Source organism: Eupeodes corollae, chromosome 1, assembly GCF_945859685.1.
Source record: "Eupeodes corollae chromosome 1, idEupCoro1.1, whole genome shotgun sequence".
In the NCBI taxonomy this organism is placed as follows: domain Eukaryota; kingdom Metazoa; phylum Arthropoda; class Insecta; order Diptera; family Syrphidae; genus Eupeodes; species Eupeodes corollae.
In genome coordinates this window covers 9,924,867-9,952,828 of record NC_079147.1, presented here as the reverse complement: position 1 = coordinate 9,952,828, position 27,962 = coordinate 9,924,867, and the positions used below count along the sequence as shown (strand labels likewise).

The 27,962-nt window shown below is 34.9% G+C and overlaps 2 protein-coding genes across 2 annotated transcripts; both read right to left on the bottom strand.

Moving 5' to 3' along the window:
- Nucleotides 1-4,197: 4,197 nt before the first annotated feature.
- LOC129939723 (myosin regulatory light chain LC-2, mantle muscle) lies at nucleotides 4,198-5,505 on the bottom strand. Its single transcript, XM_056047839.1, has 5 exons — nucleotides 5,329-5,505; nucleotides 5,023-5,250; nucleotides 4,789-4,908; nucleotides 4,550-4,686; nucleotides 4,198-4,436 (listed from the first exon to the last, which is right to left on the bottom strand). Exons 1-5 carry the CDS (start codon nucleotides 5,368-5,370, stop codon nucleotides 4,265-4,267), a joined length of 699 nt encoding a protein of 232 aa, XP_055903814.1. The 5' UTR covers nucleotides 5,371-5,505; the 3' UTR covers nucleotides 4,198-4,264.
- Nucleotides 5,506-21,329: 15,824 nt separating this feature from the next.
- On the bottom strand, nucleotides 21,330-22,671 carry LOC129939881 (uncharacterized). Its single transcript, XM_056048062.1, has 3 exons — nucleotides 22,415-22,671; nucleotides 22,053-22,355; nucleotides 21,330-21,992 (listed from the first exon to the last, which is right to left on the bottom strand). Exons 2-3 carry the CDS (start codon nucleotides 22,245-22,247, stop codon nucleotides 21,417-21,419), a joined length of 771 nt encoding a protein of 256 aa, XP_055904037.1. The 5' UTR covers nucleotides 22,248-22,355; nucleotides 22,415-22,671; the 3' UTR covers nucleotides 21,330-21,416.
- Between the last annotated feature and the right edge of the window lie 5,291 nt (nucleotides 22,672-27,962).

The window sequence follows — 27,962 nt, the reverse complement described above, 5'->3', positions numbered from 1 at the left end:
AAAAATTTAATACGTCGTATATGTCCGTTACAGGTCTTTCTAGCTTGTTTGAACTTATTCCGGTTTCCCTCAGTTGGGTTTGGCTTTGTAATTCCGGAATCTTACATTTTTGATCCTAATAACTTCCTTACAGCTCAAACCAAAACATGAGTTCTCTTTGTGTTTGATTGATTTTAACCTATTGGGGTAAAATTTCTCATTCCACAAAGAATTAAGTTTGTAATCATATCTGCACTGGAACCCATGTCACTATCGAGGAAGCATAGTGACTAGTGAAAGTTCCTGAAGAATTCAATGAGACCAGTTGGCTTTCCAATATCCAGTTGGCTTTCCAATATTGCCAAACGGTTCTCGTAGGGGTTTTTACTTTAACTGACATTTTTTGGCATAAGAAATTTGCAGATATGACACAATGGTCAAATGTGCCCATAGGCGATAATACACTGACAGTATATTTATTAGGATCAGAGGTAAGAAACAAGTCTAGAGTATTGGCGGATTGACCTGCAATGTCAGGCATTCGAGTTGGCTCGTCAACTAATTGACTCAAATGGTTTAACTCCGCCAAAATCTCGACATACGGATGTTTTTTGACCATAATAGCGCAACCACGAAGAATTGTGAACATTGAAAGCGCCCGTAACAACGATCTCACTGTGCGGCAAAAGCTGGTAGGCAACATCATTACGGACGTAAATGGCTAGACCATGGTGAGAAAAGAATAATGGCACTAAGCTATAACCATGGAGGTTAAACTCCGTATGATCAGTGATTTCGCTAACCTTGGTTTCACTTAGTGCCAGAAGAGCTGGCCTGTTTAAAATATTATAAGCGTATGCAGAACAAACATCTTAACCTTCTTCTTTTATAGATGGACAAGGTTCATTCATTCAAAGAGGGTTACAGCCATGGAATATTATCAGAGTAAAGTTGCTGAACAAAAAAATGTATTCACTTCCAGAAATTTCTAACAAAAGTTTATTTTGTTGGAGATCTTCCGAAAGATTTCCTAAGAAAAAAAGTGAGTTTAGAGGGGATAAAGTGTATTTTTATCCAAATTATTCCAAAATTTCTGGCGCAAAATTGTAAACTATTCTCGTTCATAAGCCGTAAAGGCGACGCTAGTTAAAGGAGTTCTTTATTTTAAAAGTCTTGTTTAAAGAAGCAAGCTCGTTTGTTTTTATTTTTTATGGGATATGGTAGAAGAGAGGTACCTGATTGAAATACAGCCGGTGCACTATTTTTTTTAATTTTCTTATCTCACCTTTAGCTAATTTATCTTTCCAACTTAGATGATGGGCGAGTGAATTATTTGGTAAAAGTTACGTGGTGCATGCACCCCAAATTCAACCATAAGACAATTTAGTGGTGGTTGTTGATTTACCAGTTCAAAATCAACTTATCTTCGAAGAATATTTGTCCTTAATTTTTGTTATGAGATAACAAACGTCAAAAGGATAAATTATGCTTTACAAATTGTAAGAAGCATTTAGAGTATGTCTTAAACGTTTAAAAATTTTTTGATTTGGAAACAAATTTTAGCTCTGTAATTATAGTTACGACAGTACCCTCAGCATTCCATTAAATGCCGATCTCGACAACATTGTCCAACTGGGAATTATTAACCACGTAGAATTTAATGTTTCAAACGCTCAGCTGTCTTCTGTCGTTAAAAAGTAACACACCTCTGATGCCGCTATTCATAAGTGGCACTTGCGTTCAAAAAAGTTATCAATTTGAATGATCACATGTTCAATATTGTTAAAAAATGCTGCGAGGTGCTTAAGATTTCTACGAAGATGCAAGAAATTTGTCACCCCTTCTGAAATGGATTGAACGAAGCCTTAATTCTTCTAAGAAATGAATATAACAGATGCCCCTAAAACAAATTTAAATATTTTGGACAGGATCCAAAAAAGGAATTTGAAATTAGATAGAACTATAACCGAAACAACTACTTCACTCGAACACCGCCACAAGGTTTTATGTCTATTGTTGTTTTACTGGTATTTATATAAACAGTGCTCTGTCAAATTAGCGAGTTGCATTCCCCCCTTCAAACAATTCAGCCGTAATACTCGTACTTCTGGGAATGCACATCAGCTTAACATTGAGCTCAATTTCGGACGTACTGTCAAATAAAGAGATTATTTTTAAACTGCACATCGAGAATGTGGAATGCTTTATCCAACTTTGTTTTTCCGTATCGTTTTGATATTCAAAACTTTAATCCTTCTCTATTTTCCCTGAAGAAACTAATCCCAGAATCCGCACCGCGAGCTTTTACAAGCAGAGCCAACGTCACCAAGCGAACTGCTTCATCCGCTCAGAAAAAAACCGGGCCACCGAAAGCTTCCCCGATGAGTGGAAGAAGGGAATGATCGTCAAGCTCCCAAAAAAATTAGATCTAACAAAGTTCGAAAACTGGAAAGGAGTTTGCGTTCTACCTGCCCTTGCAAGAAAAGTAGCGAAAGTCATACTGGAACGCATCAGAGAACACTTTGAGGCCACACTCGACGCCGAACAAGCAAGATTCCGCGCTGGGTCCTCCTGTATTGATCATATCAATATCCTGTGGATAATTATTGAACAGTGCGTTGAATATCGATGACCACTACACCTGCTGTTCATCGACTTCGAGAAGGCCTTTAATAGCATTAAGAGGGAGTATATATGGTTAGCTTTACGGAGTAGAGGCATCCCAGAAAAAATAATTGCTATTATTAAAGCAACATTATGATGGAATAATACATCTTCCACTCTAACTAACATTTTTAATAATTTATTTAAAAAAATACTAAACGACAAATATTTTGCTTAGGGAGAGTATGATAACTCAGACTACTAAGTTTAATGACGGATTTGTATAGAACAGTTAAAAACAAGTATTTTTTTACTATAGGAGCGGGGCAAAAAAATAAATACATGCTGACAAATCGATCAACCACATCTCCACGCAATAAAATTAGACGTCCGAGAAACGTCCCCTTTAAAAAAAAAATTATTCATCTTGATGTATAGCAAGTCGCAACATCTTGTTGAAACCATACAGTAATGAAGTTAATATGTCAGTCGTCCAATAATTAAGTTTCGACTAATGCCACATCAAACATTGACCTTGGGATTGTGAAGAGGTCGTTCATGGAGCTCTTGTGGGTCTTCGGATACCCAATAAGGGAAGTTTTGTTTATTAACCACTCCTGATAAATAAAAGTGGTCTTCGTCGCTCATTATAAGAACAGTGTCAGTTGTCAAGATTTCCAACATTGTTTCTGCAAACCTTATCCATCTTTCTTATTAGTTTTGCTGCAACAGTTATTGTGTACCTATTGATAAAAATGCAGCCAATGTACGAAATCCACAGAAATGAGGTGTCTAACATCCCTAGAGGTCGACCGTGACATACAGCCGTTCGAATAGTGCTCGATTCAACTACTTGACACATTCTTTCCATATTTTCTGGAGTGTGTCTTCAACTTTTCGCTCACTTCTAGGTTTTAAAAAACTAAACGAGCCGATTCAACAAACGTGTTTTAGACAAAGACACGATAAGCAATCCAGCACGATGCGTAATCCATGGTTACTAAAATAGTATCTCGAAACGAGTCGATACTACCCATACTCATAACAATTCGGTTTCCCGCACCTCGCTTGACACACCGTTTAAATTATCCATACCTTGCTGTAGGTTCCTGTATGTACAATTCTTTTAGGACTTAACACTGAATTGCAGCCAAGCTCAAAAAAGACATACCCGAATAGCAAATCATATGGTTTCGCTAAAACCTCAATTTTTTGTCAGCTTTCACAAATCGAAATTTGCTAAGTAATTTATTAAAAGCGAGAGTGTATGTATTTATATTGAAAAAAAGGCAAGGCAGAGGAAAAGTTTTATAACACAACAATTTCACTTTCTCTCGATTGAAAATGAATCTACAATCCTTTCAAAGTTTAACAAAAGTTTATCTTGAAGATATTTTTCTTATGCAATTGCAATAGTCTACAATCCTACAAGTTCAATGTTCACTGAAAAACTTTTAACTGTGGAGAGAATAAAAGTTCCTGCTTTTATCAACGACCATGAATTTCCTGACAATTCCCAGCTCTCGAATTAAACATCCCTAACTCCATACGACCATCAGCTAATTGATGTTATTCATGAGCCAACTTAAATTACTATCATAACACATTTAAACATCAATTTTAAAAGTTTAAAATGTTGTATTTTTGTGAATTAATTTTTTAAAAAAATATTTGCTGTTAATTATTTAGTTTTTCGTTTCCGGATGCCAGACAACATTCGGCAAAACGCCGGATAATCAATCATCGGTGGCTCGTCCAGTGTTTTTGGTTTCGCCATCGGAGCTCGAGAAAGTGCCTCCCTGGCCTCAGTTTTGGATAGTTTATCCCCGTAGTTAGTTAACTCCTCGTAAATTCTGGAAAATGAATTGAAAATTTACAACTTTAACCCACTTTTACGCGAAAACACACACAAATAAACAAACAAAAAGTGAACGTGAAAAGTGAACACAATATTATTTGCTCTTACTTTTTCTCCGCAATTAACCCAGTTTTTTCGTCGTCCCACTTGCTCCACGCTTCCAGTAGGACATCCTCGGGATCTAGCTCAATCGTCCGGAAACCCATGAGCTGCACAAATGCATCATAGTCCAATGGCTCTTTGGCCTGCAGCCAAGGGCGAAAACCAACAACCATACAACCAAGAACGGAGAACATAAAAACATTTGTGTATAAATCTCAAAAAGCGTGTCAAACAAGTAGTTCTACCTCCTTTATCATCTCGTCGAGCATTTCCTCTGGTGCCTCACTGCCCAGTGCCAGTAGGGTTGTCTTGAGATCTTCGCGCGAAATCAAGCCATCCGAATCGGTATCGAATAATAGGAAGACCTGCATTTTGATTGTTATTATATATTTGTGATGTGAAGGAAGCACCTATTCCTATTCATATTCATATTCCTATAGCTAAGATTGCCTCTTCTTCGTTTAAGAGGCATGGAATACCTCTTTCAATTCAACTAGTTTCTTCTCATCTAGATCCTTGAGGGCGTCCGCATCGCCGATGTGCACTTCATCTGGAACTGTGTAATGGCCGACAGTTTTGGGTATCTTCAGTTTGGGATTGAAAATCTCATTGATCACTGCCATGGGCGATGATTCATCGACTTCCTGCTCGGCAAGGGCCCTTTGTTCCTTCTCCTTGAGTCGTCTGGCAGCAGATTTTTTTCTTTTCTTCAAAAATATACCAAAGGACACGGAGGAGTATATAACAAATCAATCGTGCAGGAGTACTCCATTATTTATATTCACCCTTTCGAGTTCCTCGAATGGAATCACATTTTCCATAGACATTTTTGGATTTGAAGATTTTAAGGACTTTGTTTTTGAACGAAGTTTTAAAAACTAAAAAGGAAGGATAACAACAACACGGACCACACAACTCGAGACAACTTTCACGGTTCTTGTCGGTACGGTAACTGGGAGCTGTTCCTAGAAAAGGCACCCATTTTATTGGAAAAGCAATCGATCTTGATTTACATACGTTTTTGAGAATTTTCATATGTGAATGATTTGGTTTTGGTCGCAGATTGAGTGGTGTGAGGTGTGTAATATTTTGAAAATTCATAGGTATATTTTTAGAAAATATAATTTTTGTATTTTAATTTGTATATTTAATGTTTATTAATAAAGTTTTTCTCTTATTTTTAAAATGTTCTTTCCTGATTTCCGTTTTTAATTTGCAGATAAGCTTACCGCCAATGGCGAGGCGCTTACTACACACAACGCATTTTCTCAAACAGCAGGTGGCAGGGCGACATAATTGCTGCAAAAGATTATGTATTTTCTGCAATTGGGGGAAATGAGAGACACAATACCCTTTTTGATTTAAAATACATTTCACACAAGATAAATAAAAATAGAATTTAATAAAAAAGTAGTTCCGATGATTTTAAAATGTCTATAAACTAGGAGCTCTAAGACTGAATAGCTTCCAATACTTAGTAAAAAAGTAAGTAAAGTTAATTCACAATTATTAAAACAAATGAGATACACTTTCAATTCTTTTTTAAATAAACTATTTTTCTTTTGCCGAACATAATTTAATAATTTAATTTTCCTTCCTGAAGGGGGTAAGATGGAACCCTCACTACGAAAATTTTTGTCCAATTCTTGGCGCCCATGTTTGAGTTTTAACCGTAAGGCTCTAGAATATTTTGTATGCACTGAAGGGGTTTTGAATACCCTTATAATTATTAAACACAATGCGACTAATTAATTAGAAGACAAGCTAAGAAAGGACATATATTTTGAATGTATGAACATTTTAGTAACTGGGAAATATTGAGTTTTATAAAGCGATACACATTCGTGAAGTACGGCTAAAGAAAGAAACACTGTACTTTACAGGTACATCCGAAATATGGCTCAAGGTAAATATGATGAGCAATGAGCATTCGGGTATATCGTTTGGATTGTTTAAGGAAGAAAAATATTGGTCAGTTTTGAACGAATAAAAGTATGGATAGTGGAATTGTTGAAGGGTAAAGCTTGAGTTTTCGAAGCATTAAATTCTACAGGGTTTTCAATTCCCCATTGGACAAGGACAAGAATGGGAATCTTAAAACGCATTTGATATGCTTAGGGTACTTTCATTAGCGAAATAATTAAGTGGGTTAGAAGTTTCTTACAAAAAAACATGTTTTAAAGAAGGAAAGAATATCGGAGACAAAATGTAGCCCTGGGGCACACCAACGTTTATTTTATAGATATTAGACTTTAACCCGTCTGATACTACTTCGATTGAATAGTCGGAAATGTTTTCGACTCGAACGAATAAAAGATTCATCAATACCAAATGCTCGCATTTTTTGATAAGAGAGCTTAATGCCTATTCAATGCTCTTAAAACATCTACAGATTTATTTCTTTGTTCGGTGAGATGAAATGTGAGACCAGCAGTGAACTTATTGGTTCGAAAGCCATACTTCCAGTTATACAAAATTTTTCGTTCTTCGGGAATTTATTGAGCTAAAAAATTGATAAGTGTTTTCTGCATGCCCTTGAAAAAACATGCTTAACAAATTCTATGTTCTATCCACTCGGATTTATACCTCTGGAAGGACAGACGAAAAAGCTTAAGCAATGGTGTTGCTAGCGTTGAAGAACACCTCTTCAGAATAATAGCGGGGATACTTTCCGCCCAAGCGGATTTGTAAACGTTAAAATCTTTAAGTACTCTAGCAAATATAATAGTGCGACAGTAGATTAGTTCTACAGATCAGTTAACGCTTTGAGCAAATTGGCTTTAGCAATCGAGTTTACAAAATTAGTGTCATTGGAAACGAGCGCATGAACCGACGATTACGTAGTGTTGCACACATTTTTAACAAATACATAGATATTTTTTATACTTTTTGGACATTGTAGTATTTTTGCCGTAATTTCTGGTCATGCAAAAATGTCATGCTTGAAATATGTTTTTCAAGCTTGTTTAAACTTATTCCGGTTTTTCTCAGTGGGTTTGGCTTTGTATATCCGGAAACTTACGTCTTTGATCCTAATGACCCCTTAACAGCTCGAATCAAACCATGAGTTTTCATTTGGTTTGATAGATTTTACCATTTTCGGGATAAAACTTCTTAGTCCACAAGGATTTATGTTTTTTTACCATATTTGAGCTGGAATTCACGTCAATATCGTGGAGGACCAGTTAGAGCTAATGAAGAATTATTTGAGACCTTTCCAGTTGAATTTTTTAAATTGCCAAACTGTTCTCGTTGTGGTTTTTACTTTAAATAGGTTTTTGGGTATGAGAAATTTGCAGATATGACACAATGGTCAAAAGAGCCTAGCGGCGATAATATACTGATCTCCCATTCATAAGGATCAGCGTTAAGAAACAAGTCTATAGTGTTGATGAAGTACAAAATGCTAAATAAAAAAAAGCACTAATTGCTTCTCCTGAACGCAAGTTTGTGCAAAATGTTATTGAGGCTGCTAGTGCAAGTGCACGACTCTCATTGTCCTTGGAGTCTCTCGTGGTAATCATACTACTATGTGGCTGTTGTAGCTGAGGGTGTGGCATCAATTCGGAAAACATTTCTCACACTAGCCTGATGAGAATTATTTACGAATATCTCAGATGATTCACTAATAGGGTCTTATTTACTAAACAGGAATAAGGCTGGGAAAAAACGCTTCGACAACACGTTTGGCGTTATAGAGCGATGCTTTTTTTATGAAATTAGTAACATTGATTTTACAACCTAATGGTTCATAAAGAATCAAGCCCCATGCCAACCGATCTCTTGCAATAAATTCCGTGTTATACTATTATACGTCATGGATTCAAATGTTTGTTTTTTCTTAATATTCTTTAAACGTCGAGAAATGTCAAAATTATCATTTCGACAAATTAGAGAATGGAAAGATAAAAATAAACTTGAATTTTGTCGCACCAGAAGATATACATAGATATGTTGAATAAACTTATTTCCTTTTTCAGTTTATTTTAAAGAAAAACCAGCATTTTTAAGCCATTGACATTAACTTTTTTTGATATCTAGGGTCAACGATGAACTTCTCTAAATTAGAAATTGATTGAACAAATGTCGTTATATCTCTAGAGAAACATTTTTTTCATCACACTTTTCCGATATTGTTCTATAGAAGACAACTTAAATAACCTAAGAATTTGTTTATATAGGAACCTTTGTAAGAATAGTCACATTGAAGACGTTGTTAGAAAGGCTGGTGAAACCACAATATATATTAGTAGTCACATTCTTTTACATTTCAAATAAAAATATAGTCTCCATTAGCATTTTATAGTATCTCCTTGGAAAACTATCATAAACGTGTTCTATTGATAATTGTCCGTAGTCAACTTGACATTTGACTTATTTTGACAGCAAAAGTAGTCAATAATTCAACTTCGATAGTCACCAATAAAATTTGGTTATTATATTAATATTGAAAAAAATTGGCTATCAAAAATTGTCAAAATAACTATGCGGTAGTCAAATTAGATTTCCGTTTTCAAAAACAAGTTTCATATTGAATTCCGCTGTTGTCATAATGACTACCGCGATTGTCATATTGACTACTGGAGCTTCACTTTCTTTTAAGAAAAGTTCTCATGTTGGCTACTGAGTTATACTAAAAATTCGGATCCCAAAATTGACAACGGGAAATTGACTATCGCTGTTGTTGAAACAGTCGCTGCAAATTTTAATCTATTCGGTTATTAATAACCTTTTGAATTTAAGAATTTTCCAATTCTTCGCAGGATGCAGTACACGTGTATTTTAGATAGCATAGGCAGGGATCGAACCAAAGACCTATGGCATGACAGCCCAACGCACCACGTGCCACGTGTACTTTATAATAGAATAGAGTTATAAATAAATGATGAGTTTTTGAATAGTCGCAGGTAGATTTTGGCACCCCGTGGCGCCCATATTTTGGTTTGGTGACATCTGTGAAATCTTTTGTTTATTAATTAGTTGCTTATGCCAAATTTACCTTTCGCAGACTTTAACTTGACAAATTTTGGGTTGGGACTTGGGTCTACACCCATACAAGATCTAAGTGACCCAGGAGCTCAAAGTTCAAGACCATACACAACGCCATTTGTTCGCTGACTGAGATTCAAATTGTTTCGAAGAGGACCCCAATTTTGAATGAAATATCAACTTTAATTACGAGGCCATTTTTGGATGTATGTCTGTGCTAACAAGCAAAATTGACGTATATAGGACAACACCAACCCACGCGAGGTTAACCAGGTGATAATGCAATTGCTTTTTATATGGGAATGAAGTGTATGGATAATAATTTCTAGAGGATATGGAAGTCATTCAGAGATACTTTTTCAAAACAATCTTCCGAAGCACGCCTAATTATGCCATATATCACATTGACATTGTTATTACAGTCGATTTTAATGTTCACAATTCTAAGTGGCTTCGCCATTCGGGCCAGACAACGCCCGAAGGAATGTGTGCTGAGATTTTTGCTGAGTTTTACCATCTTACTCAGCCTACTCGTATATCAGAAGTTAACGGCCGAGCAGAAAATACACTTGACTTGTTTCCCACTTCTGATCTTGATAAGTACACAATCAGTGTATTGACGCCTCTAGTCTCATCGGACCATACTTTCCCGTGTCAAACATTTCCAGTTAAATAAAGTGGTCCAAAGAGAATCGTTGGGCAGTACGAGAAAGCCAACTGGGACGGTCTCAATTAATTTCTTCAGGATCTTAAAACTGGTCGCCATGCTTCCTTGGTAACGACGTAGACTCTAGTGCAGATAGGATTTCTAGTATGATTCATCTGGAAATGGAAACGTTTATCCCGAATAGGGTTAAAAGTATTAAACCCGAGGTTAAATTATGGTTGGATTCGAGCTGCAAAGAGGTTAGCAAGGAGAAAGAAGTAAGCTTCCGGTGTTTTAAAGTCAACCCAACTGAGGAAAACCGGAAACAGTTAAAGCAAGCCAGAGTGACCTGAAACGCCTATATTCGAAAAACCAAATTTGTACATGACCAAAAATTACTGCAATGTCCCAAAGGCAGTAAGAATTTTTGGTCATTTGTAAAAAACATGAGGAATTCTTCCTCTTCCTCGGTTCCTACGCTTCTTGTCAATGACACTCCTTTAGCCAGCTCTATTGATAAAGTCAACTTATTTGCAAGGCAGTTCGCCGAAAATTCCACCTAACCAGATAGTGTCATGACTCCCCCAGTTTTTGAACGCGCAAATGATTCTATGGGACCAATCTTTTTTCGTACTCGAACTGTGGCGATAGTTCTTAAAGATCTCAACATTCATAAATCCACTGGCCCAGATGGTATCCCCGCTATTATTCTGAAGAGGTGTTCTTGCATGTAAGCGAAACCACTTCGTAAGCTTTAACATCTATCCTATTCTTCTAGACTCGTTCCGAGTAGTTAGAAATCTGCATTTGTTCAGCCAATCCCAAAAAAAGCCGAATCTTCTTCTCCCACAAATTACCGACCGCTTTCTTCTAAGGTCATGGAAACGCTGATTAGTTATCAGCTTAAGAAATATCTTGAGGAACGGAAGCTTCTTAATGACCGGCAATACGGCTTTCATAGGTCGACTTTGGAGAAAGTACGATTATTGCACTTGATATTTCAAAAGCATTTAATAAAGTCTGGCATCTTGCTCTCTTATTGAAAATGCGTGCTTTCGGTATCGACGAATCTCTTCTTCGATGGATTAGAAATTTTCTTTCAAACCGTTAAATATAAGTTGTTTTGGACGGATTCAAGTCTGAAACTCATAACATAAATGCTGGTTTGCCCCAGGGCTCCGTTTTGTCTCCGACCCTCTTCCTCATTTTTATAAATGATCTCCTGTCTGCTACTTCTAATCCAATACATTGTTTCGCCGACGATAGCACTCTTAGCTTTTCATATTCGTTTCCAGACTCACAACTCTCCTCTTCAAAATATGATTAGCTCATTAAATTCCGACATCAGCAACCATGTTTTGTGGAGCGATCACATCCGCGATGTTGCCAAAAATGCCGCAAGATGTCTAGGTTTTTTGAGACGTTGCAAGAAATTTGTCTCTTCGTCTGATCTAACTACAATCTACCAAACCTATATGCGTCTGAAACTTGAATATAACTCTCATCTCTGGGCTGGTCCTCCAGTACCTTATTTAAGCCTCTTGGACAGTATTCAAAAAAGAGCTTTTAAACCGACACGTCCTATCCAACCCTTCCGTCTTTTCCTAATGCTCACACTGTGTCTTTGGCATATTAAAGGTATACAAAATCCTTTAAGTATTCGCTAAAGAAGAATGGAGAAATACTTTTTACATCTGCTTTTCGATGGTTGATGAGGAAATGTACAAAACCAATCTCGAAAGGTCTAGGGAATCACTTTCTAGAGCAACTTTTAGCCTTCTTAATTTAACTTTGGTGATTATATTTATTTCTGTGAGGACCTTTCTGCTCCTAATATAAGTTTGATATTCAAAATACGGACTGAAACTCTTGAGCTCAACTACAGGCCACATAGAAGTGACATAGATGCAATTTGTTTACTCTGCAACTAAAACCACAACGAATATGTTTACCATTTTATAGCGGCTTGTCCTATTTTACAAGAAATCTGTAGACTTCATTTTGATAAAAGCTTCTTTTCGTCGGAAGAATGTTAACGTCTTTTTTTTAACGGGGAGTATGGTTGGAAATTGCTGATACGCTTTGTTTCCCATGCAAATAAATACAGAAATTCTTATTTGAGTCTGTTTTGAAGTATCTACTTAAATAAAAAAAGAAAAAAAGTTTTATTTTAGCTCAACTAAAAGCCCCAATATTTAATAACTTTAACCTCTTAGAGTTAACAATAAGTCCATATTCTCCGAAACCTTTTCACTTCTTCGCCATCTTCGGTTTTTTGAGTTAAGAAAAAAAATTTAAAAAAAATTAAATATTTCGACAATCAGTTAAAGTATATTAAGTTATATTCCACAATTCTCTTTTTTCTTAATGTAAATATCTTGATAATATTCGGCAGACGGCTCTAATGCCATGCTTGTATGTTTTTTTTCTATTGTAAATTAGTTTGTATCGTTTTTAATGAATAAAGATTTATCTATCTATCTATCTATTATATTGAAGAACCCTTTACAATGTCTGTATTATATACAAAAAGCGTAAACTACCTGATATCTGATTGTTTGACCTATGTTTACCTCCAATAAAGTGGTTTTATTTAACTAAAATTAAAATGAATACCTTGCCTTATGATCAATTGAAGCTATATCTCAAGAATTCTGCATTGGAATGTATATTTCATTCCCCATTAATCGCATCCCTACTGACTTAATTTCTGATAGAATAATGTACTTCCATTTATAACAAACATCCTTTTAATTGAACTATCGATTTTTTCACATATTTGAAGATACACATTTCTTAAACTAAATTCCAGTTTTCAAATCAAATCAAAACTATACTAATTGAAATTGATTTTCACCTTTACACAGCAGATCTTTTCTTATTTCGAAACTAAACAATAAAAAATGCAATTTAATTAATTTCCACTTCCAATCCCATTCTACTTGTTTTGTATTTTCGTGCATAGTGCCGCCACTGTTTTCCAAGGTGCACACTCAATAATATTTATGAATATAAATGCCAAACACAAAGTCTTCTAATAATTGCTCAATTGCGCTCTGCTTTGCGTTTTAATTCCAAGATTGATATCTGCATAATTTTTAAGCAAAGTAGAATCCATTGGACCGATGCATTGCCTGCTGTCGGTCTCGTGACATCTATTTTAAATCAATTTACAAAATTGAAATTTTATATATAAGTAAAACGGGTACATAATATATTTTCCTATTCCTGATCACATTTAGCTGCTGCAAAAATATTCCAAAAATTATTTTCCTCAGCATAAATTGTGCGCGTCATAAATAATTAATTGACAGAGACACTCGCTGCCTTCTGCCACCCAACCGAATACTAAATTGTATAGTGTTGTTTATAGTCAAAGAAGAAAAAGATGAAAGCTGAAGAGAACGGATAAAAATGGGGGTGATGATACTTCCTTCTGGGAGTATTTTGCCCCCCTCCCATAGAGAGACTGTGCATTTTCAATTCTTCGATATTTCCTTTGTGACTCAATGGAGGTCTTCTGAATGACAAAACTCATTTCCCACTTCGGATCTCTACAAATAAATGTAAGGGGTCGTAAGGACCCCTTTCAAAGCTAACTCTTATGTTATATACTTAAAGGAAATCAATTAAGAACGTGAAACTTCTAAACTCCGCAATAGCCTGTCTTTAAAGTGCCATAACATACAGGAAAAAAAGGATCGTATTTATCAAAACAAGAGAACCCTCAAAAAGATTCCCTCCCCATAATTAACTTCCATATACAGACCTGCAACTTATCAAAATTTGCTTCCTCTTTCGTTCCGAAACACTTGTATACATTCAATCAAATCACCGAGTCAAATAGAAATAAGTTTTATTGAAAAGGAAGACACACTCAATACACAAACTCACTTCGGCTGCAGTTGAACGTCCTTCAATTCAAGCTGAACGATATTGCTCGCAGTTCCCATTACGAAAACCAGAACACAATCGCTCCGAACGAAACGCGGATTGCTTGAGTTAACCAAAAACACCCCGCGGTTGTCCTCGTTCACTTCTGTTGCATGGATACAAGGACAATCTGGAAAAAACAACATAAACTACAACAAAATAAAAATGAAAATCAAAAAGGGAAAGGATGCACTCGCGTTCTATTGCTGACATTTTTGTACTTTTTTGGAGACTTTTTATACGTTTGCTTGCATTCAAATTGAAAAACACAAATCGTACAAGGATATGCTTCACTTAGACTTAGACTATTACCGAGCCATAAATTTCTGCTTGCGGTTGACACAGATGGAATGGAATCCGAGCACAGGCCACAAATTAGACAGAAAATCAAAAGAACACTTCTTCTGGCCATGGTGTAAGTCGTACAACTAATTTCAAGCCCTCAGCCTCACTTATCTGACAGAGGACGATACACGATAACGACACGACGCGAGACTAATGAGAAGTTCTTCTCATATCATATTGAGAACACTTAATTTAAAATTATCCTGATGCCCTTCCCTATACATATATCTATATACCCGACAACGACTCAACTTGTGGGCTTGTGTAGCCTTCAGATTTAGATTCAGTCTTCAACCTCACTCTAAGCAGTAACCACCACCTCCTGGCATGGCATACCATTATCCTTTTATAGTGTTTAGGGTGTATTTTTATAAGGATAACAAAAAAATCGACCTAGTAGTGAGCTCACAGCTCACGTTAGCATCATGGCTGAAAGGAAGTGGACACAGAATGTCGGTTGTAGTAAAAATAGCTCGACCCAATTTGTGCGGATGTGGAAATCTATCTATGCGCGGCGATGATGATGATAATGAAGCTGATGATGATGATGATGTTGATGATGACACATTAGCATAGATATTTCGCGGCTCGGTTATGCTCAACTGAGGCAGCGATATATGAATGGAAAGTATAATTGCTCCGAAGCCAGCAAATGGATAAAAATGTAGAAAGCAGAAAAATTGTAGCGGCAGGTTTTGGGTCACACAACATTGATTGTTTTGGAGGAGTTTTTACATCACACACGAAAAATGGGAAGGAAGGATGTGGTTTGGTTTGGGTTAGGTTGGTTAGATGGTGGTATAGCTCCGTTTGCCACGAGTTTTCTAAAAGCTGCCTGATGAAAGATAGTTAGAAATAAAATTTAAGGATATACTCTTTCTATTTCGATGTGATGTTCATGTTGAGTGGATACAATGTGGGGATGGTTATAGATTTTGGGGCTTAAGTGGTTTTATTTTTGGAGTGGGCTGATGGAAGGGGGCTTATACAGATTTCTGTTTTTTGTATCGTTTTATGAGTGAGTTAATTGACTTAGGTCGTAGACCTTTCCAAATGAGTTATTTTACAGATCATAAAAAATATGAATGACACCAGGAATTTTGTTGAGTATGGGTTGAAGTGATTTCGAGGAGTATGGAGCTGACGATGGGGTTATTGTGTACAGTTTAATTTTTGTATCGATTATTAGACATGTCGATATAAATAGGGCTATTAGCTTTTATGACTTACATCAATTTATTAAGTAAACACTTATTTGTTACATTCCCCCTTTTAAAGTCTTCACTAATGCATCAGGATTGTTATTTCATCTTAAATTCAAAGTGTAAGTAGTTCTGTTGAATTGTGTGTACTTCGTACTTAGGTACCTTTACTTTTTGATTTCATCTATATCTCAAGAACTGGGATGCGAGCCACACTGATAACTTTCCATGCCGTGTCTGTCAATTTGTGTTTGTAGGTTTTCGTGTTGTAGTAAAAAAGTTGTATTCTTAAAATTTTAAAATGACCAACAATATTTTGAATATAATGAAATAATTTGGTTTCAAAATCTAGTTTTGTCAACGAGATTTTTAGTCCAAAACCAAGTTTTACCAATTTTAGTACCATTTCCTAAAAGCTTTCATTTTTTATATCAACAAATACAAATTGTATGAATCAAATGAATTTGAAATCAATATCTTCTATTGTTAATGAGATATTGAGAACCGCACAACAATTTGTAGCCAATTTTATTTTTTTTATGAAAAAACAGATTGTTGGATTTTTATAAAAATTCACTGAATGTTGAAAACAACATTTTCTGTGAGACAAAATAAGTTTGAAGCTAATACTTTTAATTTTTAATAAGATATTTGAGTCGAAAATCAATTCTTACCAACTTTGAGTAATGTTTTTTCAGGTTTTTATTTTTTATAGAAAAATCTGTTCATTTGATTTTTCTCAAAATTTTACCATACGTTATTCTTCGTTGCACAAAATTATTTTGGAGATAAAATTATTTTCTGTTCTTAAAATTTTTGAGAGGACAAACATTTTTTCAGGTTTTTTGGTTTATAAAAAAGATTTATTTTTAAAAATGTATTTGTTTGGTATCGCGTTGAACTTTATAATTAGAAATTGAATATACATAAGTCTCTAGCGTCATTGGCTCGTGAATGTCCATAGCTCAAGAACCAGAAGAGATATCGACTTCAAATAAATGTTTTTATACAAATAATAAGGCGTTTGTGTTTTTTTTACCATAGCAGTTTAGAAAAAGCTAAACACTTTGGTTAACTCTAAATATTTCACTAAAGACGCTGGAGACTTGAAAAATAATTGTCACCTCGAATATTTTACGACTTAAATATGATTTCATCTCAGAAACAATTTCGTGCAACGATGAGTAATGTTTTTGACATTTGAAAAGATGTTGAAAATAAATCTATATGACAGTTTTTTCATACAAAAAATAAAAACCTAAAAAAAACATTACTCAAAGTTGGTAAAAACGGAATTTCGACTCAAACATCTTTTCAAAAAATTGAGATTATGGCTTCAAGTCATCTGTTATATTGTTTTTAACATTCAGTAAAATGTTGAGAAAAATCGAATTGACAGTTTTTTTTTACAAAAAATAAAAACTTAAACAAAATTAATAAAAGTTGGTAGAAATTGATTTTCGACTCAAATATGTTTTCAAAACTTTTTGGCATTATACTAATTTATTTTATAGAAAATTTTGTTTTCAATATTCCATACAATTTTGAGAAAAATCGAATTTGCACTTTTTTAACACAAAAAACCTACAAAAAATAATGAAATACTAAAATTTCCTAAAAATGTATTTTCGATTCAAATAGCTTCTCAAAAATTAAAAATATTGGTTTCAAACTTTTTTTATATCACATAAAATATTGTTTTCGGTATTCAGTGATTTTTGATAAAAATACAACAGTCCGGTTTTTTCATTTGGTACAAATTAATATTTCTCGATATCACGCGAACAATAGAAAGAATTGACTTCAAAATAATTTCATTCATCCAATTTGTATTTGTTTATTCAAGAAAAAATTTGTTTAAAGAAATGCTGCTAAAGTTGGTAAGAATTAGTTAACGACTAAAAAATCTCGTTAGCAAAAAAAGATTTTGAAATCAAACTATTTTATCATATGCAAAATATTGCTATTAATTTTTATTTTTTTTACAAACCGACAGGCAGGATGGGAAGTTATCAGTGTGGGTCGCATTCCAGCGTCTTTTTTTGAATTAGTATGGTAAAAAACCACCTACTTTTTGAATCTTTCTGCATTATTATCTGTATAACAAATTTACTTAAAGTCGATATCTCTACTGGTTTTTGAGCTATGCTCGAAAAAAAACATCGCAAACGTACTAAAAATCTTTTATTTCGACTCTGGGGATCTTAAAACGTCGTGAAATGTCAAAATTTTCAATCCGACAAATCGGACCAATACACCATAATGAACCGTTAGCGAGTCCTAATTTCTGAGAACGACGATGAATGGACGCATTAGAGTTTTCGGCAACACTTTTACTTACAGAAGCGATATTTGGACGATTGTGTAAACCATTATCTCCTCTTAAAGCACGATACGTGGCTGTGGCAAATTCACCACTTCTGTAGTAGTTTTTAACAAATTCTTTACGTTGTTCGAAAGTAAAGCGATCAATTTTCGTAAATATCAGAGTTTCAGCTGAAAAAAAAAATTGGTTAAATAACTTAGTTTCCCATATGTCGAATTCCAGCCCTATACTTTTGAAACCGCTAACCCATTACATATGCATTTTATACTGTTTTGATGGGACCATTGAAAGACAGCAAAAATTAGATTACTTCCTAAAAAATTATTAATATTTATAAATAATCTTATTTGACTCATAGAAAACAAGTAGTTCAGATTGGTGAATGTTTCTTCAGCTTTTTACCTACTTCGTGCGATGTTCCTCAAGTTTCGAATCTAGGTCCTCTACTATTCTCTATCTATAAGTCATCTGTAAACTCATTGATGGTGCCTCTAATATCAATGAGGACCTTGACAAAATTTGAAACTGGTTTTACTTAAATGAGCTTTACTTGAACCCTAATATATCCAAATGCGTAGTGATTTCTAGAAAGATTCTTGATCTCCTTTACTTTCCCTGAATTTTGGGACAACCATATCAATGGAAAGATAGGCAAGCTTAGCTAAAAAATTATTACAAGTATGGCATTGCCATCTGCACGATCGACAATCTTCAAAACAATTGTTGAAAATACACAAAAAGCTTATAGTTTTTAAAAAGAAAAATCAAATTAAAATGTATTTGGATTCAGTAGGTCATAGGTTTTTCAGTTAAGATGCGCTATTATATCATCATCATGGATCTTGTTTCCGTCAAAAAAGGTCCTTCTTAATTCTTTCTCTTACCGACATATTGCACATTGAGCAAATAATCGGCAGATCCTCCCGATGAGGCATGAAGTTAAATCGTACTAGTTATGTTCTATAAACTGAAGAAGCTGCCTGTGTTACATTCAAGTGTACATTTTTCATCAGTTTTGGTGATATTTGACTTCCTTTTCATTGAAAGTTTGAACGTTAGGAATAAAATCCATTCTACAGTAGAATCTTAATAGATTTTCTACCGATTCATATTTTCTGTAGCCCCAATCTTGTGTTTCATACATCATTATAGATTCTGCTACATTTGTTAGGTATTTATAAGTTTTCACAAGTTCGATATGTTCATGGTTGAAATGTCTTTTTTATTTATACCTAATCTGACAGATACGTTTTTAAATACATATGCATTCAATTTTTTCAAATTGACCGTAAAATTCCACAGCAAAAAGACTAACTTTGTCTTCAAATAAGCACTCAAGGGTCATTCCTGTTTTACACCCATTTTTGTTGCAAACCAGTCACATCTTTCATCACCATTCCACACAGTCGCTTTATTCCCATCTTACAATTTTAATATCACTCTTCCATACTTTTTTGACAATGCTTTTCTGTATACCTTGTAAAACAAGGCTCTTTCGTCGATTAAATCGAATCCAGCCTTGAAATCGACAAAAAATACATAAATTCTTTTTATCATCATTCAGGATATCTTTCTCCAAAAATGTCATCGTATAAGAAAAATTGGTACATACATCGTTTGTTGGGTTCAAAAGTTTTTGAAAATGACCTTTTTACCCATTTGAAGACAGTTTAACACTGATTCGTAAGTTTCATAAGGGTTCTTAAGGTTTCCCAGAAATCCTTTGAGTTTCTGCAATGAGTCAGTTGTAAAGCTCCTTTTTCATAAAACAAAGTCTTTTTCCTTTGGCAAATACGTTTGTACTTTTTGTTCGATTCAATGTAAAGCCTTTTAAAAAATTGGTTACTATGTCTGCGAAACTCTCTCAGCCATCCAAACGATTTTTTTCGTGCTGCTTCACATTCAAAGTCAAATCACTTTTTAGTGTTCATTTTTTTATGAGGCACTCTGTGCCGATAATTAGTTCTCTACACAGTCACCGACTGACTTCGGAGCCGTCAACATCGTTTCGTTAGTGTATCCGCTTTAGGACTCTTCCAAAGGAACGGTTTTCGCACCCTGTCTTATTAACGTAACCGAAAAAGAAATAATAGAAGAGATGCGTGACCAGGGAGTTGTTGACGTTTATAAATTCAATAAAACCAACAACGGTATACAACGTGCAACGGGGATCATCCAGGAATACTTCCCGAACCGCATGAGATGCGAACGTTGTCAAATTCTAGGGCATACCGCCAAAAGGTGTACAAAAGACCAAACATGTGTGACATATGTAACCTTCCCCCTCACTAATCTAAAAAATGCACTAGCATACAGTGCGCCAATTGTAAAGAACATCATTCAGCTTTTTCCATTTTATGTACGCCCTCAGTTATTCTGGCAGGTGACTTTAACTCCTGGAGCCCTCTATGGGGCTCTCCTAATGACAGCAAGAGGAAGAGAAGTTGAAAATATTTAACTAATTCAGATTTAGCCGTTTTAAATGATGGTAGCCTAACCCACTTTTTAACGCGTGGCACTTTTAAACACGTTGATCTTACTCTTTTACTTTCGAAATCAAGCTGGAAAAGGAAAGACTTATTACACGGTATAGTGACCACTTTCCAATCATCACCAATGCTTTTCTCGGTCATCAAAAAATTTACCATACTCTCACCTCAACATTTCAAACTGACTACGCAGATTGGAATGTCTTCCAAAGAAATACTCTCGATTTTTTTAATTTAATCACCCTCTATCCCCCAACATTAACAAAAAATCTTCCTTGGTTATTGCCAAAAGAATCTATAAACATTAGCTTGTCCCATCACAACAAAGATTCGAAACCAAAAGAAGTGTTTATTCAACTCTTTCAAGAACTGAAAAACTCCATTCCACCTTTCACCTGCAACGCCCTATACACTGATGGCTCCGAAAACGGCCTGGCTATTGGCATGGCCATTGTTAACGAAAACGGTGAAACATTACTTGCTGAAAAGCTCCCAACCTTCTTCTCCATTTTTTCGGTAGAAGCATCAGCAATTCTTAAGGCAATAAATATTGCCGTGAAGAATAAGAACAAAACTATTATATATACAGACAGCCTCTCTGTTGTTCGCGATATAAAACACATCCTTAATAACTCAAATTCGAGATAACATAATATTTCACGGTCCAAATTTAAAAATCGTGTGGATCCCATCACATATTATTGTCAATGGGAACGAATCAGCCGACCTCGCAGCAAAAGAATATTTCAATGAACCTTTACAATAAAACACCTTAACTTTATTTTTTCTGAAAGTGTTTAAGAATCAATTCTTACTTATTTTTGGGAGTCCAGAAAACCTTTTTATTTTTTCTTATCATAGTTTTTATGTTTATTCCATTTTTACTTTTAAATATACATTTTTTTATAAGTTAAATTATATAAATTAGTTTGTTGTTCGTCGATCAATTTTTAACATCAGCTGTGTTATCATCGATTGCAAATGCTCTCTGCAACTCACTGTACTTCTTAATTGCTTGATGCACAAAATTAGCAGCCCTTCGAACACGTTCCGGAGTCATTTCATTACCCACAATCATGCCAACACTTCGAGCAGTCTCATTCCAATTTAAGAACTTTAACGACTTAAACGATACCGAACATATTGGGGTCAGAGAACAAACGACTGTCGTTAGGGCTCCCCCCATAATGACCATGGTCACGGTTCCCATTACAACTGCCATCGATCGCATCATCCAACTGAGCATTGTCGAAGGAACGATTCCTTGCAGAAATCCCAGGGAGTCTGTTTGAACGGACTGACCCGCTGGAGCTGAGGGCATAAGGAATCCCTCGTAGCCAGTTTGGACGACATACGGAGAGGGATAGCCGGGAGGAGGATGCTGGGGATGATGTTGAGGATAGCCAGGGTAGGGTTGAGGATATCCACCCGGAAAGGGGTCTGGATAGCCTGGAATTCCACTCGGAAGCAGTCCCGAATATATTCCTGATGGATCGAAAACCAAAGTTTCAGTCGATGTCTATAAAAGATGATAAATGATATGGCTAGGCTTCCCAAAGTGAAAGTAAGACAAACTTACAGTTGAACTCCCAGAATACTGACTGTCATCTGATGATGGAGGTGGCGGTGGCTTCAAGTCCGTCGATCCATCATCTTTGGCTTCTGCAGCAGGCAATGGTGGCACTTGATCTACTTCATCTGAAATAGGAACAGCTGATACACTTGCGGCAATTACCAGGACCACACTGAAGAACGTCGAAAAAACACCGTTCATATTATTTTTGATACACGAAACTATGACCTTTCACAAGTAAGTCCTTTTTGGGAATGTCTTAATAATTCGCCTGTTCTATTTATTTATATATCTCGGCTTCCCCTCAATCTGTGAATTTGGAAATAAGTTGAACTATGTCCTATACCCCGCCTCTAGCACCACTTAACCATTATCCGACATTGAGTTTCACAAATGGGTCCTGAATTGTAATTCCAGGAATTTGTTTTTCCCCAGCAATAGAGATTACCAAGTCTGGAAGCTATTGTGACAACAATTAGGGTTTTGGAACTCTCAGTTCGACACGGCACATTATTGCGACGCAATGGATATTGAAATCGAGTCCTAATTGCTTGCAAATACTTTTTAGGTAGACAAGATATAAAACCGATAATAAGATGCACCGATGACTATGAAGTCAAGACTGATGACAGGTATAAGCTGCATTAATGACAAACTGGTGACTGTCAAAAACAAAAGAATAACTTTTCCCATTTTCATTGAATGACTACGCTAAGGTGGATGAAGGGCGAGGCAGGTATATGATATTGTCTGCAATTTACATCCGTCTCTAAAGCTAGGTATATAAAGTATACGAGTACCTATCTATTTCCTACAAACTAATTGCTATCCAATATCTTTCTCTGGGAAGGCAGGCCTTTGGACAAAAACTAAATAATTACACTCTTAATGGACAGATTGGTGGGTAACTGTGGCAAGGGCAAATTGTGTTTAGTTTAACCATTTGTAACACAGATAATGCACAACTGGCATTTGTAAACATTGCTGCACTTGCTGCATCTCCATGTGTAGTAGCTTAGCTACGTGAGTCGCGTCGTGGCTCGTCGTCGTTGTCCTATATTCTACCTAGAGAATATTTAAAGTCAGATGGAATGTAACCCGAAGGAAAGAAGTATCGATTGCCCTTAATTTTGTTTCCATAGGTAACTACTGGTGCACTTGGTTTGAAATAAAATATGTACCTTCTATAGGTCGCAGGTACTTGGTTCTTATTACAATATTTTTAGTTAAAACTGTTTTGCAAAAAAAAGACCTAGTTGTAGAACTTATTTTCTATTGGTTTTGAGACAATTGTCCTTAAGTTATTGATTTTTTTAAATTCATATTTATTTTTGTGATTTCTGACAGAAAAACAGATTCAAGAATTTGTCCATATAGGAGTGGAACTTCATGGGACTCTTCTCTTGAGGCTTAATAATGTTTTCTGATGGAATCATCTCAAGAATTGGACCTATGAATTGAACACCTCAATCGTTTAATTTGACAGATTTGAGATTCTTTTTGGTCTTTGCTGCAACAAACAATCATTTGGGAACCAATATTCAATGCACTATTGAACGAATTTTAAAGCCTTGGGTGCCCTTTGACCACGTACTAGAATAATTATTTTTAAACAATAAGACCGAACAATTTTTGAATATGTTATTAATTAGGAAACAAAAATCGAGTTACTTGCCTCCAAAAATCATCGTGTTATCTCTAAGATGATGTAAAAGGGGAAAGTTAAACGCCCGAAATGGATAGATACTAATGCTTTGACTTGAAAAGACTTCGAGTCTAATGCCAAGAAACGGTATCTAAGGTAGAGGACTGTGAAACTGAAAAAGTGAAAAACTTAATCAGATTAGTTTTAATTTCAATAAAATCTAAAGACGTTTCAGAAAAAGTGATAAGACGTCAAGCGACCCGCATTAAATTAGGAACGATCTTCCAGTGTTGATTTTCTTGTATTATTTTACGTCCCGGATGCAGAAAACTTATAAAAGTCTTTTATATACTCAGGGAGTTTCTGTTCTTAGTAAAACAACGTCCAACAGTTGGTTCATATTCAAAAAATTTTATAAACCGAGCCCATCATATACTGGAGAGGCTGCATAACATGAATTGCTTCATTCATTCATTGAATAATTTTATTAAATAAGTGAACTAGTTGCTGGGTAAAAAGTATATCCGAAAATAAAGTTAATATTCGATAACAGAGAAAACTTTTAAAAGAAATACCTAAGAAGTTTTTTGATTGCTGTGATACACGATCAAAGCGACACCATAGCCCACTGACATACCGTACCTCACTATTAACTGCAATAGTTACTTTTATCTTTCTTTCGTAGCCAGAATTGCAAAAATGTTCACACCCGTAACAAGCTAAAGGTAAGTGTTTTCATAAGTCATGAAAGAATTTTAACTACACTTATGTAGGTTCTTAACGTTTTTAACGAACCCTTTACGATAAGAATTTAAGATCATACGTGGAAAGTAAGAAAGCTCTAATCTCCTAGAATAACAACATATTTTGATTTATTTGGGTTAAGCAATAAACCATGATTGTCCGAAACGCGCTTAATGACTTGAAGGGCTGCATTCAAAAAAAGTGCAGTATGTTTGATGAGTTCCTACGGGCAACTTATGTATGTATAACTGAGGATTATCAGCTACCAAATGAACTGTGCAGTCCTTTACAATAAAAGAAAGTTTATTGACCTAAATGGAAAATAGCAGTGGACCAAGAATAGATCCCTGTGGTACTCCACTAATATAAGAAATGGAAAGAGCTTCATTCAGATTGACAGCTTGTAATTTACTGGTTAAGAAAGAGTCTATTTGTCGGACTGCACTAGAAGAAAAGTTAAACGAGCTTAAGAGATGTTCACAAAATAATGAATGGCTTACTTTATCAAAGGCCTTTGAAAAGTTCAAAAGCACTGGAAATGTTATATATTGAAGATTGATGAATATTCTACGTGACACTTAATAACGCTGTAATGTAACTATTTTTCCTACAAAAGCCGGACTGTTGGAAGTTAATAAATTGTTATGGTTAAGAAATATAAGTATTTAAGCTATGATGATATTTTCAAACACTTCTGAGGTAGGATAGATTTCGGGGTAAAATCATCACACCTGGAGTACTTAGGCATTGGTATAATGCCTTGAGGTACGGATGTACCTACTTCGTTTGATTTAATAGAAAGGGTACTTTTGACCACATCTACAGACAAATAGTTGTCAATTTTAACGATCGTCAGCTTTAAGTTTCTACATTATAAGTACTTGCGGAAATATTTGTGAAAACAAATTTCGGATTTAAGTTGTTAACCAACTCTTCAATCTGATTTACATAAGACTGCACTAAGCAACGTCCAATGCAGCTCGTTCATGGTGTGGAGACAAACGTTTGTTGACTAAATTATCTCAAGAGTTGGACACCTCAATCTTGTGTTTTGACAGCTTTGGGATACTTTTTGGTCTATGGCTAATAAACTTGCACAACTTATCTATTAGAAACTTACATGCAACACCCTATTGACCGAATTGAGGGTAGATATGGATGGATTTAGATATGAAATTATTTTTAAAAAATAGGGTAGAGAAATTGTTTAATTTTTTATTTATTTGAAACATGTTTGCTTCTTAAAAACATCACGTCTGCCTTGATATGATGAAAAAGGTGAAAACTTAACGCTCGAAATGGTTGGATATTGATTATTCGACTTGCAAAGTCTTTAATTCTAATCTCAAGAAATTATGAAGTAGAGGACTTTGAAACTGACAAGTTAAAAGTCAAAAAGTTGATAGATCCCAATCTTTTAGTTCTATGGTTGAAATATTCATTACGTTGCGTTAACAAGATTTTAACTTTTTGCAAAAATTGTCCGTTGACATGAAATCAAAACAACTTCCAGAAAAAATGACGGGGCCGAATGCTGAAAACCCATACAGAGCTCCAAAGAAACGGCCAACAATTACTGAAGAGGCTGTAATGCTCGTACTTCTAGGAATGCACATCAGTTTAACCTTGAGCTCAATTAAGGACCTTCTGTCAAGTATAGAGATTCTTTTTTTAACCGCACATCGAGAATGCGGAATGCTTTACGAGCTCTGTTCTTCTCTATCATTTTGATATTCAAAACTTTAAGACCAATGTACATCGGTGTCTCCTCTTTAATCCTTACCTATTTTCTATAAGCTCACATTGTGTTTAAACTTTAAACATGTTAAGGGAATTAATAACCCCTTGAGTGCCCGTTAATTATAAACAAAATTTGATGAATTACTGAATGTTGACTAGTCCCAAACGCAAGAAGTGCCCTCGTCAGCATTATTAGCTTGCGTAACTAGGTCAAGGATATTAATAATTGCCTGTTAACATTAATACTATATCATAGCCACAATTAAGCAATTCCTCCTCACGCTACCAAAACTCATAAAACCTACCTGTAAGCGTTCAAATAAGACGTCCCATCCAAACTGCTGTATTCCTCAGATTTTGTGGTGTTAGATCATAAGCAGCTCCAATTATATGGGGCTTGACAGATAGCCTTAAAAGATGGACATGCTATTCTATCCATAGGCATTACTTTAAACCATTAACTTTCTAACATTTTCAACAATTAAATTGCGTTTTCCGTGATTGATTGATTCCTCATTTTTAGCAAAATTTGCCTGCAAGAATATTACTCTATTTGTTTTTTTTAAGAGTTTCTATTTAAGTTTAAGACCAATAACTGAAAAAAGTTCAATGGTTATTAATAGTCAAAAATCTTTTATTCTTAAAATTCAAATTGAGAATGAATTTATTAAAATAAATCAAACAACATTTTCACTTTATTTTCTGAATCCATATCTAACCTTTATGTTACCTGCAGCTATAAAGTAAAAAGCATAAGGGATAGCAGCTCTGCACCTAGCTAGCTAGTAAAGGTACCTGCTCCAGCGAGTACCTATTTATATTTAGGTACTCGTATATACTGTAATATGGAAAGGATTCCACGTTTTGTGTTATTTTATTTTTATTTTTCGGAAACGTTTTCGCGTTGTCTAATGAGATTTTATGGAAGGTACGTGTCCTATGGTGCTTCCAATATATTAAATGTTTTTGTAAGGTCTTTTTGTACTTAAAACTGCAAAAACCTGGCTGCTAAACTAATCATGGAGCCATACCTTTTAAATTGTATAGACATTTGAGAAATTAAATTTGTTAGTATAGTTTTTTAAAAAAATACTTATTTTTAAATTAGAATATTGTACCGAAGTCAGTAGGCTCATTAGGTTTTTGGTTTGTTTTGTAATTTTAATTAAAGTACGTATAATGGTGATAGTATAATTTTGGAAGGAAAATGTTTGAATGGTATTCTACAATTAGGTACTCGTACTCATTTTAGATTATTTGGTCAGCGATATGGATTAATGGATAGCGATGCAGGTAGCAGACCACATATGGAAATTCATGCAGTTTCCAGAACTTATATTAAGAAGTTAAACATAAATGCTTATGTGAATTTCATTCGAAATTCCAATGGGCTTTGATTAATGATAACATTGTTTTATGATGCCTTGAAGTTAAGTCACAAAGTAATTAATTATAAATGTTAATCGCATAGGGTCAGTGTCTAAAGAGGGAGACATTTGCTTTGAAGTTCGGGCCACTGTCACATTCTCAGTCCTAAAAATGTCTGGATTTCTAATTTATTTGTGATCATATTGTTTTTTTTTTTTTTAAAGAAATTAATATTAAAGAAGTTTAATACCTTAACAGAAAAAATTACATTCTTTGTTAATTTTTGAACTTATTATTATTTTTTTATACAAAAGCATTGAGTATAAAATGTCATAGTTCTTGACGAAGTTATAAAGTAAAATTGAAAACCGATCTAAGAACTCAAAAACTTAGTTTTGAAAATATTTAAAAAATAGCGA